This window comes from Bos grunniens, chromosome 18, assembly GCF_055505025.1.
Source record: "Bos grunniens cultivar Pamir isolate PY7600 chromosome 18, Bosgru_T2T1.0, whole genome shotgun sequence".
Classification (NCBI taxonomy): domain Eukaryota; kingdom Metazoa; phylum Chordata; class Mammalia; order Artiodactyla; family Bovidae; genus Bos; species Bos grunniens.
The window spans coordinates 64,550,297-64,564,184 of record NC_141182.1 but is presented as its reverse complement, the minus strand read 5'-3'; the positions used below and the strand labels follow the sequence as shown (position 1 = coordinate 64,564,184).

General features: G+C 54.9%; 1 protein-coding gene across 4 annotated transcripts; it reads left to right on the top strand.

Moving 5' to 3' along the window:
- The first annotated feature begins 886 nt into the window (after positions 1-886).
- Positions 887-13,324, top strand: LOC147354789 (uncharacterized). Of its 4 annotated transcripts, XM_086354945.1 has the most exons (7): positions 887-1,090; positions 3,348-3,437; positions 4,186-4,277; positions 6,237-6,342; positions 8,595-8,684; positions 10,742-10,833; positions 13,018-13,324. In XM_086354945.1, exons 2-7 carry the CDS (start codon positions 3,365-3,367, stop codon positions 13,198-13,200), a joined length of 636 nt encoding a protein of 211 aa, XP_086211071.1. In that variant the 5' UTR covers positions 887-1,090; positions 3,348-3,364; the 3' UTR covers positions 13,201-13,324. The 4 variants fall into 4 exon arrangements, with proteins under 4 accessions (XP_086211071.1, XP_086211074.1, XP_086211072.1 ...); XM_086354948.1 differs by lacking the exons at positions 887-1,090; positions 3,348-3,437; positions 4,186-4,277; positions 6,237-6,342 and adding an exon at positions 6,452-6,793; XM_086354946.1 differs by lacking the exons at positions 887-1,090; positions 3,348-3,437; positions 4,186-4,277; positions 6,237-6,342 and adding an exon at positions 7,435-7,626.
- Positions 13,325-13,888: the final 564 nt, after the last annotated feature.

The following is a 13,888-nucleotide window of genomic DNA, read 5'->3' as shown; positions in this document are numbered from 1 at the left end:
CAGAGCCTCTTGATGAAAGTGGAAGAGGAGAGTAAAGAAGTTGGCTTAAAACTCAACATTCAGAAAACTAAGATCATGGCATCCAGTCCGATCACTTCATGCAAATAGATGGGGAAACAGTGGAAACAGTGACAGACTTTGCTTTCTTGGGCTCTAAAATCACTGCAGATGGTGACTGCAGCCATGAAATTAAAAGATGCTTACTCCTTGAATGAAAAGCTATGACCAACGTAGACAGCATACTAAAGCAGAGACATTACTTTGCCGACAAAGGTCCATCTAGTCAAAGTTATGGCTTTTCCAGTAGTCATGTATGGATGTGAGAGTTGGACTATAAAGAAAGCTGAGCACCGAAGAATTGATGCTTTTGAACTGCGGTGTTAGAGAAGACTCTTGAGAGTCCCTTGGACTGCAAGGAGATCCAACTAGTTCATCCTGAAGGAGATCAGCCCTGAATATTCATTGGAAGGACTGATGTTGAAGCTGAAGCTCTAATACTTTGGCCACCTGATGCAAAGAGCCGGCTCATTGGAAAGGTGCTGGGGAAGATTGAAGGCAGGAGGAGAAGGGAGAGACAGAGGATGAGATGATTGGATGGCATCACCGACTTGATGGACATGGGTTTGAGCAACTTCCAGGAGTTGGTGATGGATAGGGAGGCCTGGCGTGCTGCAGTGCACGGGGTCTCAAAGCGTTGGAGACGACTGAGTGACTTAACTGACTGACTTACTCTTATGACCTGCACAAGGTCATTCTCGTCCCCTTAAGACCTGCCCATCACGACCTCCTATATCGGTTTCACTACCGAACTGAGACACAGAGGCCCCCGACCCTCCCCGCTAATAACCAAGTTGCCGCGAACCTCTGACGCCTGTGCTGGTGTCAGAGGCGGTTTGAACCACCTGACTCGGCCTTGGGGGCGGGCTTGGGGCTTGTGCGTGACGCCGAGCCGCTCAGCGCTGTTCGTTCGCGCGCGTTTGTCCACCGCGTCCCCGAGCGCCTCCGGAGCCGGCTCTGCTCAGGCGCCAAGGACGCGCGCGGAGCCAGCCCGCCTGCCCTGCCCAGCCGCCCAGACCGAAGCGGTCCCGAGGTCAGTTCCGCGGCCGCCGCTCCGCGGGGTCTGCGCCCGCAGGGCGGGGGCGCGGGCCGGGGGTCCCCGCGAGCAGGGCGGGGGCGCCCCGGGAGGAGGTGCGGGAGCGGGGGCTGCCGCCTGGGGGCCCCGAGACCCCGGGGCCCGCGTGGTGGGGGCCCTGCAGGAACCCGAGTCTCCCCTGAGGGCGATCGAGACCCTCGAATCCTCTGAGCCCCTGGGCAACTCCGGGCCCCAGGATTTCTGAGGCCACTGGGAGGAGCGAATCCTGGAGGGGACAGAGGAGTGCCCCCCTCCCGGAGTAGGGTGTCCGGAGGCGGGGATGGCGGGGACCCCGTGCAGGACAGGCCGGGCGGGGGGGCCGGGGCCGGGTCCCCAGGTTTTGGGGGCGGGAGAGGCGGACCCGGGGACTTTGCGGTTTGATGGGGGAGGCGGAGGTCCGGGGGCTGCTCCCAACCTGGGAAGCCAGCGGGGTGTCAGGGGTCAGCGAGCAAATGGGCGAAGCAGAACACGGGAAGTGATGCCATGGGGCTGTTCTGGGGAGTGCGGGGGTTACTTTGAGGGGTAGGGAGCAGGGGCGACCCTCTGGACGTGTTTGCAGGTGCGCTGAGACGCATCAGAGGCTCGCAGATGAGGAGTGCGCGTGGAAAACAGCTTTTGCGCCTCCAGTGGTTCTGTGCGCCTGCGTGGCTGCGGGTGGGGGCTGGGAGCACGTTTGGGGCGCGCGGTTTTGAGGGGCAGCCTCTGGGGGAGGGGCCGGGCGAGGCTGAGGGTGGGCCTGGGGCTCCCCCAGAGGGAAAGTGTGCTGGGGAGGGTGGGGGGTCACTCCAGCCTGTGGGTCTGCCTCTGTGCCTGTCTGGAGGGTGTGTGTGTGGGTATGTGTGTATGAGTGTGTGAGCAGGACTGCCTGTGAGGAGTGTGCTCAGCACTGAGCAGCAGCGTGGTGGGGTCTCTGAATTTCCCTGGGCTCGTCTGCAGGTGTGTTTGTGTCCTTAGGCCCTGGTTCCCGCAGTCTGCATCTCAAAGTGTGCGTTACTAACGATCCTGTGTTTGTGTAACTGGTCGAGTGTTCCCACTGTTTGACGCACCTTGTATTTGCACGATTAATGTGTGAGGGTCTGTGGTGGGTCAAAGGATTCTTAAAAAGGGTTAAAGGAAGAGGTTTGACTCTAAGTTACCAGAGTGTTCTGAGTATGTGTGTGTGGTTAATTGCATTTAATTTTCATGTTTAATCATTTATAGTCCTCATTTTCATGAGGGGAAAGCTGACAGCCCAAGAGGTTAAATAACCCCTGAATCAGGAGCTGCAGGTAGAATGCAGTGCACATGTTTAAACATGAATGTCAGATAAATAATGAATTATCTTTTGGTATAAGTACACTCCAAATATACCGTGGGACTTGCATATACTTAAACATGATTTAGCCAAATAAATAAAAACTTAGTTTTTAGTAGACATGCCCATATAGTGTTTGGATATGGCTTATACTAAAAAAAAAAATGATCTGTGAGTCTAAAACGCAAATCTCAGGGTTCTGTGTTTTTCTTGCTGCTGTTGTTAAATCTTGAGATCCCCCAGCTAGTGACTGTAGGAGTGGAAGCCCCCAGTTCTCACCCCCAGACACACTGGCCCACGTCCTGCCCAGGGTGATGCTGGGGCCCGTGAGGAGCCCCCTCCCTGCAGGGTTGGCCCCGCCCCAGGGCTGTGCTGGCGGGTCTGGGGCCCAGCCCCATCCCCTCACCCTGCTCCTGAGGGCAGGACTGATGCCTCCTGTACCTGGAGGGGCCCAGGACAGGAGGGGAGGGCCTGTCTGAACCCCTTGGGCAGGCTGCCTGGGAGCCCTGGGACGGAGCTGAAACATGGTGATGGTAATGCTGACCTTGAGGTGCACTTACTGAGTGCCTGCTGTATGCCAGACTCCAGAGGCCCTTTGGATACCCAGTTAGCCGAGCTGCAGCTTCCTGGTCCCAGCACTTCGTGTCACAGTTGTTCTAGTTTTAAAGGGGGGTGAGCCCCAGGTACCACGAGCCCTGCCCTTGTCCTTGCCAGGCGCCATGACAACCGCTCTCCCCAGATCACACCCTGGGCCTTGGAGGAAACCAGCAGGAGCCGTTGCCAGCCCGTCCCCTTGGATGCTGGGGACCCGGAGACGTGGGAGGGGATGGAGCTGTCTGAGTCCACCTGAGCTCTGAGAGCCACACCCGGGCCCCCCGGCTCCACCGCCCAGGCACTAACTGCTCTGTGTCCTGTCCGCAGGGAGCACCTGTGGTGCCATGATGCTGCCTCTGAGCACCATCGAGGGCCAGGAGACCGAGGAGGTGCAGACCAGGCCTCCGGAGAAAGGGGGTAAGACCCGTGTGGGGCGGAAACTGTGGCAGGCGGGAGTGGGGAGGTGTCCAGGCGATGGGGAAGCATGGACCCTGAAGACTGGCCCCATCACCAAATGTCTCCACTGGCTCTTCTGGGCAGGGACACCCAGGATGCGGCCTCCCTGACATCACCTTCCGTCAGCGGGTCCCGTCACGGCCCCGCTCAGAGCCTGCAGGGAGCTCCTTGGAGCTGAGCCTGTTTGGGCCCCTTTTTGTGGCCTGGACACCCCTGTTTTCTTACCCCAGCCCTTCCCCTCCCTCACACTTCCTGTCTGTTCCCTGGGGGCCTTTGGGATACAATTGAATGCAGGTTTCACTCATTCCTGGGTGACCTCCAACAAGTGTCCCTACCTCTCTGTACCTCAGTTCGCTCATCTCTAAAGTGAGTTGATGATGATACCCATCTCAGAGAGTTATTGATTTCCCTGGTGGCTCAGTCAGTAAAGAGTCCGCCCTCAACATGGCAGACCAGGGTTTGATCCCTGGGTCGGGAAGATCCCCTGGAGAAGGAAATGGCAACCCACTTCAGTATTCTTGAGAGTTATTATGAAGAGAGAGTTATTATGAAGAACCACATAAATGAATACGTGTATAATACTTAAAAGCATGTCTGGAACATACTTCAACGTATTAGCTCCTATTACCGGTTTTGTGATGAAGACTATTATTACCGAGTTTCTCAAGTCTCAGGGTCAGATGGTTTCATGACTCTCCTCTTCCCTCAGTCCTGCTTTCTGTGAAGGCTGATGTTCCACGAAAGAAGTCCAAGAGAATGAAGGGAACGGTGTCCTTCAGAGTCCTGCCGTTCTGCCCCGTGGTAAGCCTGCTTGCTCCCTCCCTTTTCACCGGAGGCCCCTGGGCTGAGTGATCACGTGGATTGGCCACCCTCTCTGCCCACCAGAGACCCTTGGGTGCCCGGGTGCCCCTTGCCGCTGCCTTGTCCCGGACGTGGCCCCATCCTGTGGGGGCTAGTCTTCCTTGAAGATTTTGCCCGCCTTTCTGCCTCCTTCTCTTTGCTAATTCCAACCTCTGTTCCTGTGTCACCTCCTCCATGAAGCCTCCCTTGCTCACATTCATTCCGTTTCTCGCCAATTCACTGCCTCACTGAACTTTTTTTCACAGTAGTTATTGCTACTTGACAGCATACCTTCTGTCTGTGTGTTCATCATCTGTCTCCCCTACCAGAGTAGTTCTGTGAGGGCAGGGCCCTCCTCTGTTTTTCAATGACTCATTCCGTGCCTAGCACAGATGTAACCAGCGTCCGGCACTGTATACCCTCGGGCTGATTAAATGAAGGAATGAATTAGGGAATGGTCCCTCCTGCCAAGGCAGCTGTGGCCTTGTCCACCTGGGTACCAGTCCTCCTTCTCCTACTAACCCCCTTGACTTTTCTGGGGGGACCACCTGTCTGCACGCACTTTGGATGGCTCTGATCCCATCCTCAGACCAGCTGAGGATTGGGCCCCTGACCAATCAGAGCCGGCAGTGCCAAGGTTCCCGGTGATTGATCCTGGTCTGGCACATGACTCGCACTTGGCCAGTGAGACGTCTGCTCTGTCTCTGCGCTTCTTAACAGGCAGGAGGGGAGGCTGGAGGGACCCTGGTGAGAACCAGGGGGGCCGTGGGGAGAGGTCAGGGGAGGCCCTGCGTCAGATGCCTTCGAGAAGGTCTTCCTGTTAGTGCCTGCAGCAATCCTGGGGAGGACGCATTAGAAAATCTTATTAGAAAAGAACACGAGAGTCACAGGTTTACAAAGTATTTCCTGGGCAGCTTCGACCTGTCAGGCGTGGTGTGAGCACTTTACATAGATGAGCTCATGTAACCACACCGAGTCCTATGAAACACAGATTAATATGATCCCTAATACAGGAGAGACACCTGTGTCATGAGTGCTGTTTTTAAAGGTTATTTCAAGTTTGTACATAGTGAAGACCCAATGGCTCCTTTCATATTAGACTCAGTTCTCAGGATTCGTATCTTCATAAAGTATTTCTTATTTTTAAAGAAAATCCACAAAGTGTACCCTTTCACATTGCTGCCCTAACTGCCCGTTCACCAGAGAGCACCTTGGCATTGTGTACTCCAGGAACTGGCACAGAAGATTCTCTAGGTCAAGGGGGAGCCGATTAAGGCCACCCAGTCCACGGCCTGTTGAGTAAATAAGAGCTTGTTGACACACTACACCCACGTCTTAGGGAGAGTCTGCGACGCCTTCATGCCAAGTCCAGTGGTTCTGACACAGAGTGGATGCTTCAGGAAGAGTAGGCAATTTGCCATGACACCTTTGACCGCCAAAGTGACCGATCTTGCTTGGAATAGATGCAAACTGAAATTAATGCCGGTGAAGGTGTGAAAATGGTTAGAAAAAGGAGGGAAATCTTGAACTACTGTGAGTGTGAAGCCGGGTGTAAAAGATATTATGTGTTTGGGCCCAGTGCATATGCTCCACACACGTGTTTCTAGGTGTGTGGGGTGGGTGTTCCCTTATGTTCGAGAAAGGCGTTTAAAACCACTCCTTACCCTTGCTGCCTGCACTACTGAGTCTCCTCCGCCTCAAAGCCGCCCAGGGCCACCTCTGTATCAGTTTCTCTAAGCAGTGAGGAGGACGAGGCCTGGGACCCTCCCCACAACCCTAGAAGTGAAGCGAACACGTCGTGCTGGCGGCAGGCACCCTGTTGACCTCCTGCTGGTGTTGGGGGGACCAAGGCTGGGGGTGCAGGATTGTGCCTGTCACGGAGCCGCTCGGCGCTCTTCATTCCTGCGAGTTCACCCGCAGGTGCCCTGGACTTCTTCGGAGCCAGCCCTGCCCGCGCCGCCAGGACACGCGGTGAGCAAGCCGGCGCGCTCCAGCCCGGACGCCCAGACCGAGCCCGGGGCCGGAGGTCAGTTCCGCGGCCGCAGCTCCGAGGGCTCTGCGCCAGCAGGGCGAGGGGCGCGGGAGGGCGCTGCGGGGTCCCCGCGGGGGGCGAGCGCCCCGGGAGGAGGTGCGGGCGCGCTCTGGGCTGCTGCCTGGGGGCCCCGAGACGCCGGGGCGCGCGCGGTGCGGGCCCTGCAGGAACCCCGGCTCCCCTGAGGGCGGGGGGCGTCCTCAGACCCTCGTGAGCCGCGGGGCGGCTCGAGTCCGAGGGAGGAGCGGAGCCTGGAGGGGACACAGGAGGCTGGGGTGTCCGGAGGCGGGGGTCCCCTCCAGGGCAGGCGGCGGGGAGCCCGCGTCCTGGTCCCCAGGTTTTGGGGCGCGGGAGGGGCGGACCCGGGACTTCGCAGTTTGCTGGAGGAGGCGGGAGGCGCAGGTTTGCTCTGCACACCAGAGAGGGCAGTCGGTATCGGGCTCAGGTAAGGAACTGGCCACACAGAAGATGGGAACATGACTCGGGGGAAGTCCAGAGGGCGGTGTGATGAGTGGGGAGCCGAGGAGACCCTCTGGGTGTGTCTGGGGTTCACTAAGGGCGCAGAGCAAGGTTCACAGATGAGGAGTGCGCGTGGAAAACAGCTTTTGCGCCTCCAGTGGTTCTGTGCGCCTGCGTGGCTGCGGGTGGGGGCTGGGAGCACGTTTGGGGCGCGCGGTTTTGAGGGGCAGCCTCTGGGGGAGGGGCCGGGGGAGGCTGAGGGTGGGTCTGGGGGTCCCCCAGAGGGAAAGTGTACTGGGGAGGGTGAGGTGTATTGATAATTTCAGCTGATGCGTCTGCAGTTGTGTTTTTTGGGGGGGGGGCGCGGGGGTGAGCATGACCAGGACTGCCTGTGAGGCCCGTCCTTCAGTTCTGAGAAGCAGGCCTGCCCACCTGAGTCATGGGGGTCATGGGGGTCTCTGGGTTTCCTTGCAGTGTGTCTGCGGGTGTGTTTGTGTCGGTAAGCCCTGCTTTCCACAGTGATCAACAGTTGTGTGTGTTGTAACAATTGTGTGTGTTAGTATATCTGGCCACGTGTTCCCGCTATTTGACGCACTTGTATCTTCACGATTATGTGTCAGGATCTCTGATGGGTCTTAAGCATCTTATGAAGGCTTCGAAGAAGAGGTTTGACTCTAAGTTACCAGATAGTATGTTCTGAGTGTGTGTGTATTTAATCATATTTAATCCTCATGTTTAATCATTTATCTTCCTCATTTTCATGGACGGGAAAGCTGACAGCACAAGAGGTTAAAAAACCCCTGAATCGGGGCTTGCCAGGTAAAATACAGGATGCTTACTTCAATTTGAATTTAAGACAAATAGTGAATTCCCTTTTAGTATAAGTATGTTCCAAATATTTCATGGGGCTTGCCTATACTTAAACATCATTTAGCAAAATAAATTTAAAAATGAGTTTTTATGTAGACCTGACCCGTATGGTGTTTCAATATGACTTACAGTAAAAACTGATTTCTGTGTCTGAAATTCAGGTCTCGGTTTGCTCTGAATTTGTTGTAATATCATTTTGGGAAATCTGGCAAACTTCATCCTTGAGATCTCCCTGCTAGTGACTGGCAGGCTGGAATCCATCCAATCCGCAGTCCCCAGACACACTGACCAGGGCTCTGCCCAGGAAGGGCTAGGGTCAGCCTGTGCCCAGCCCCCTCCCTGCAGGGCTGGCCCCGCCCCAGGGCTGTGCTGGCGGGTCTGGGGCCCAGCCCCTCCCCTCACCCTGCTCCTGAGGGCAGGACTGATGCCTCCTGTACCTGGAGGGGCCCAGGACAGGAGGGGAGGGCCTGTCTGAACCCCTTGGGCAGGCTGCCTGGGAGCCCTGGGACGGAGCTGAAACATGGTGATGGTAATGCTGACCTTGAGGTGCACTTACTGAGTGCCTGCTGTATGCCAGACTCCAGAGGCCCTTTGGATACCCAGTTAGCCGAGCTGCAGCTTCCTGGTCCCAGCACTTCGTGTCACAGTTGTTCTAGTTTTAAAGGGGGGTGAGCCCCAGGTACCACGAGCCCTGCCCTTGTCCTTGCCAGGCGCCATGACAACCGCTCTCCCCAGATCACACCCTGGGCCTTGGAGGAAACCAGCAGGAGCCGTTGCCAGCACGTCCCCTTGGATGCTGGGGACCCGGAGACGTGGGAGGGGATGGAGCTGTCTGAGTCCACCCGAGCTCTGAGAGCCACACCCAGGCCCCCCGGCTCCACCGCCCAGGCACTAACTGCTCTGTGTCCTGTCCGCAGGGAGCACCTGTGGTGCCATGATGCTGCCTCTGAGCACCATCGAGGGCCAGGAGACTGAGGAGGTGCAGACCAGGCCTCCGGAGAAAGGAGGTGAGACCCACATGGGGCGGGACTGTGGCAGGCGGGAGTGGGGAGGTCTCCAGGCTGATGGGGAAGCATGGACCCTGAAGACTGGCCCCAACCTCGCATGTCTGCTGCTGGCTCCTCTTAAGGAGGGAGGGCCCTGAGGGGCGCCTGGAATGGAACCTCCCCAACATCACCCCGTGTCCGTGGGTCCATTACTCCCCTGCTCAGAGCCCACAGGGCTGCATCCTGGGAGCTGGAATCAGTCTGGGCTCCTTTGTATCATGTGGCCACCTGCATGGGCCAGCTGACCCTCCACTCAGTTGCCAGGTCAAGGGGCTGTAGGGTCATTCATCTGAGACGCGATGGAGGCCTGAACCAAGGACTTAGCAGTGGGAAGGAGTGCGGTGGGGACTTCCCAGGTGGCGCTCGTGGTAAAGAACCCACCTACCAATGCAGGAGTCACACGTTTCCCTGGGTGAGGAAGATCCCCTGCAGAAGGAAATGGCAACCCGCTCCAGTGTTCTTGCCCAGAGAATCCCATGGACAGAGGAGCTTGGCGGGCTACAGTCCATGGAGTCCCAAAGAGTCGGACACGATTTAGTGACTGAGCACAGAGCTCCTTGCTGGTCCTGTTGGTGGTCTGGCCTCATGAGGGAGGGCTCTTGGGTTTGCTGTGACACTCCCTTTTTTGAAAACTTTTACTTTGTAATAATTTTATATTCACAAGACATTGCCATCATAATTCATTGAAATTCCATGGGCCCTTTATCCCATTTCCCCCAGCCATTTGATCTTATTGGATGATAGTCCAGCATGAAAACTGGCCCGCTGATCCTGGCACAGTCCCATGCGTGTTTTTGCTTCTATTTCCACACATCTGTAGCTACATGTAGCCATCATACAAAATAAGATGCAAGCCCCTTCCTTAGCTACCTACTTTCTTGCCCGAGGTAGCTGCTTCCCAGCTTCTCATCCAGTCTTCCAGAATGTTCTGCGCTCACTCGGACAGACAAGGATGTGCGTGTATCTGCACTGTGCATTTATGTCTGATATGCGGTGTGTACTGTGTATCTCACTTCCGTTTCCTATTTCGTCTTATTTCACTTCATTCTCATCTGGCATGTCGTGCCAGGCCCGGTCCCAGTGCTTCCCCTGCGTCCAGTCACCCACACTCCACAACAGCCCTGTGAGATGGTGACACCAATGACCTCATGTTGCAGGTGGGAAATCTGAAGGGTGACAGGTGCGAATCATCAGCTCACGGTGGGATCTGAGCCCGTCTTGCCTGGGGGTCTTTGACCTTAAGCACTGTGTCCCCCGTCCATCTCGAGGACCCTCCCCCACAAGACGCCCGGTGTGTGTTCCAGCTGCCTGGCTGTTGCGCTAAGTCGCTCACTTGTGTCCGACTCTGCGACCCCATGGACTGCAGCACGCCAAGCCTCCCTGTCCATCACCAACTCCCAGAGCTTGCTCAAACTCATGTCCATCGGGTTGGTGATGCCATCCAACCATCTCATCCTCTGTCGTCCCCTTCTCCTCCTGCCTTCAGCCTCCCCCAGCATCAGGGTCTTTTCCAATGAGGTAGCTCTTCTCATCAGGTGGCCAAAGTATTGTCTTCCTCGGGGAAACCTTCTTTGGGGAAACCTTTGGGGAAACCTAAGTATTTTCTGGAGAGATATGCCTCAGTGGTACCTGTGTATCAGCTGTGCCCCCCTCCTGCACACTGGCACCCCAGGGCGTCACATCTCCACAGCCCCCTGTTGTCTGACTCCAGCCCCTTCGGTCACTGACATTCCGTCTGTTCCCTGGATGCAATTTAATGCGTGATTGCAGGCATTGCTGTGCAACCTCCTGCAAGTGTCCTAACCTCTCTGGGCCTCAGTTTCTTCATCCGTAAAGTTGGATGAAGATAATAACCAAATCAGATATTACAGTATAATGTATGCAAGAGTGCCTGGCTCAGGGCACGCACTCAACACGTTAGTTTTTGTCACTGGTTTCCTGATGGAGATCTTATTATTACTGAGTTTCTCAAACCTCAGAGGGCACGATTGCCTCATGCCTCTTTCCTCCTTCCCCAGCCCTGCTTTCTGAGAACCCTGATGAGCCTCGAAAGAAGCCCAGAGGAATGAAGGGAAGACTGTCTTTCAATGTCCTGCCGTTCTGTCCCATGGTAAGCCTGCTTGTTTCCTCCCTTTGACCAGAGATCCCCTAGGTTATGAGAGGTCAGGCACCTCCACCATCCTCTCTGGCCAGGAGAGACCCTTGGGTGGCTGGGTGTCCCTTGTCCCCCACCCCAGGATGTGCCCCCATCCTCTTGGGGGTGCTGCCCTCTTTCCTGCCTCTTCTCTTTCCTAATTCCAACTTCCAGTATCACCTCCTCCATGAAGCCTCCCTTGCTCACTTTTGCCCCATTTCCCTCGGACCTCTTGCCTTCCTGAATTTTCTTCAGCGTTATTATTGCTACCTGAGAGCATATCTGGCAGCTATCTTTTTAATCATTTGTCTCCCCTACTAGAGTAGTTTTGTGAGAGCCTCCTCTTGTGCAATGACATATCCCCTGTCTAGATCAGATGTAACCCGTGTCCGACACTGTATACTCTCGGGCTGATTAAATGAAGGAATGAATTAGGGAACGGTCCCTTCTGCAAAGGCAGCTGTGGCCTTGTCCACCTGGGTACCAGTCCTCCTTCTCCTACTAACCCCCTTGACTTTTCTGGGGGGACCACCTGTCTGCACGCACTTTGGATGGATCTGATCCATCCTCAGACCAGCTCCAGGTACGCCCCTGACCAATCAGAGCCGGCAGTGCCAACGTTCCTGGTGATTGGCCCTGGGCTGGCACGTGACTCACACTTTGCCAGTGAGGTGTCTGCTCTGTCTCTGGGCTTCTTGACCTGCAAAGCGGGAGGCTGGAGGGACCCTGGTGAGAAGCAGGGGGCCCGTGGGGAGGGGTCAGGGGAGGCAGAGGGTCAGACACCTGTGAGAACGTCTTTCCTATTAGTGCCTGCAGCAGTCCCGGGGAGGACTCTTTAGAAAATCTTGTTAAGAAATAATGTAATCAAAGATTTTACAAAAACAGTACAAAGATCATCCGAGTTTGCCAGTTGTTACCATTTTTTTCTATTTGCATGTTTCTCATATATGGACTATGTATGTATGCTCCTATTCCTCCGTGTGTTTCACTTTAGAAGAAGAATATTCTCTTATATAACTGTGGGCCTGTTGTGACCTTTGAGGTCTTAACCGTGATATGCACTTCCATCTCACCTGCTGTCCATATTCTTGGTTTCTTCACTCACTACATGCAGTCTGTTTGGTGTTCTTTTCCCTCCTACCTGGGGGAAAACTGGGGCCAGCTATTGCACTTGGTGCCACCTGGGATTCCCAGGTGGCACTGGTTGTAAAGAACCCGCCTGCCAGTGCAGGAGATGTAAGAGACATGGGTTCAGTTCCTGGGCTGGGAAGATCCCCTGGAGGAGGAAATGGCAACCCACTCCAGTCTTCTTGCCTGGAGAATCCCATGGACAGAGGCACCTGCGGGGCTACAGCCCATGGGGTCGCAAAGGGGTGGACAGAACTGAAGCAACTGAGCATGCACACAATATATCTTTAGTTCTCTTTGAGCTAGACAATCTCCTCAGTATTCCTTTGCCTCTTATGACAGACGATTTTGAACATCCGAGTCACACCTCGAACAATATTGATTGCTTTTTCTGTTTTGTTTCATTTCTACACTTGTTTGATTTTTATGCTATCCCCCTAATGAGATTCAGGGTAAGCTATGATCTTTGGAGCACCACCTAAGTGATGCCGTGTCCTAAATGCACTTGAATTTAGATCCACTCAGGCAAGATGTTTATCACATTTCTCCACGGAATACTTACTGATTTTTCTTTTCTCTATGCAACTAACTAATAAGAAATCAGTGGGGAGATGCTTGGAGATGAACCAAATACTCTAGAAAGAGAGCTTTCTGACCAGTTCATTTTGGGTCCTTTGCCCACCACGGAACCAACCGGCAGCTTATGAGATGAGAACCCTACATCTTGTATCCATGGGCGTGTATGGGGCAGACGGTCCCTGCCTTTCCCTAACCGCTGTAAGGATGGGACGAAGCAGTGATTCTCAACCAGAGGCAATTCACCCCCCAGGGGACACCTTCAGTGTCGGGACACGTTTCTTCTTTGTTACAAGTAAAGGGAGCAAGCTACTAGCGCCTGGTGGGTAGAGGGCAGTGATGGTGTTTAACATCCTGCAATGCACAAGAGGCCCCCAAACACTCACACTGCACAGAACGGCCTGAGAGTGCGACACCACCATTCTTGCCCTGCGTCTCTGTTCTCTTTCCTTCCAGCCGAGCGTCTGCTTCACCTATTACGTGGAGCCCGATGACCCTGAGCCTGAGCCCCAGGTTCCTTCTGACGGTTCGAAATCGGACCCGAATTGCACCTTCGTCCCTATGCCTGTGCTGGAGTTCCGCGAGGTCAAGGTGTGCGAGTGCCCCCTGTGCTGCCTCAGCTTCGTCACTGCTTCCTAAAGGCTGAGGGCCCCCCGCTTCCCGCTCCTGACTGCGCGCCCCCGAATCATGCATGCTGGGCTATCGTGATGTGAAATCCCCCAATACAGCGGCTTCAATAAACCCAACTTGCTGTCTCTCTCAAGGCTGTGGTCTGTGTGTGAAACTCCCAGGACCGGGGCGGTGCAGCTCCGTGGAGTTGGGCAGCCAGGGTCCTTTGACCTCGGTGCTCTGTGCCACGTGGCTGGAGAGGGCTCACCCCGACACCCAGTCCACATTCTGGTTCGGGGCAAGTGCGGGGATGAGAGGGGAAGACAAGCTTCAGTCCTTCAAAGGGCGACTCCTACAAGAAGCCCAGATCACTTTTCCTCACAGCTCATTGGCCAGAGACGGTCACATGGTGACATCTAGGTGCAAGGGATGCTGGGAACTGTAGTCCTTAGCTGGACAATCCTGTGTCATCTAATAGCTTCTGTTATTATAGCAAAGGAGAATGGATAATGTGTCCACCTCGGATCAAGTCTATTATGTTAATTTATCCCCAGCACATGTTGTGATGAACACATGAGTGAATAAATATATTCTTCAGTTTTGTATCTCTCTCCCATTGATTAGGATCCCCTCCGTTTTTAGCAGGATAAATGTTTTTGAGCACTGACCCTGTGTTAGGCACTGAGCTAATGTCTTTACACATTTTGAGCTGCTTAAT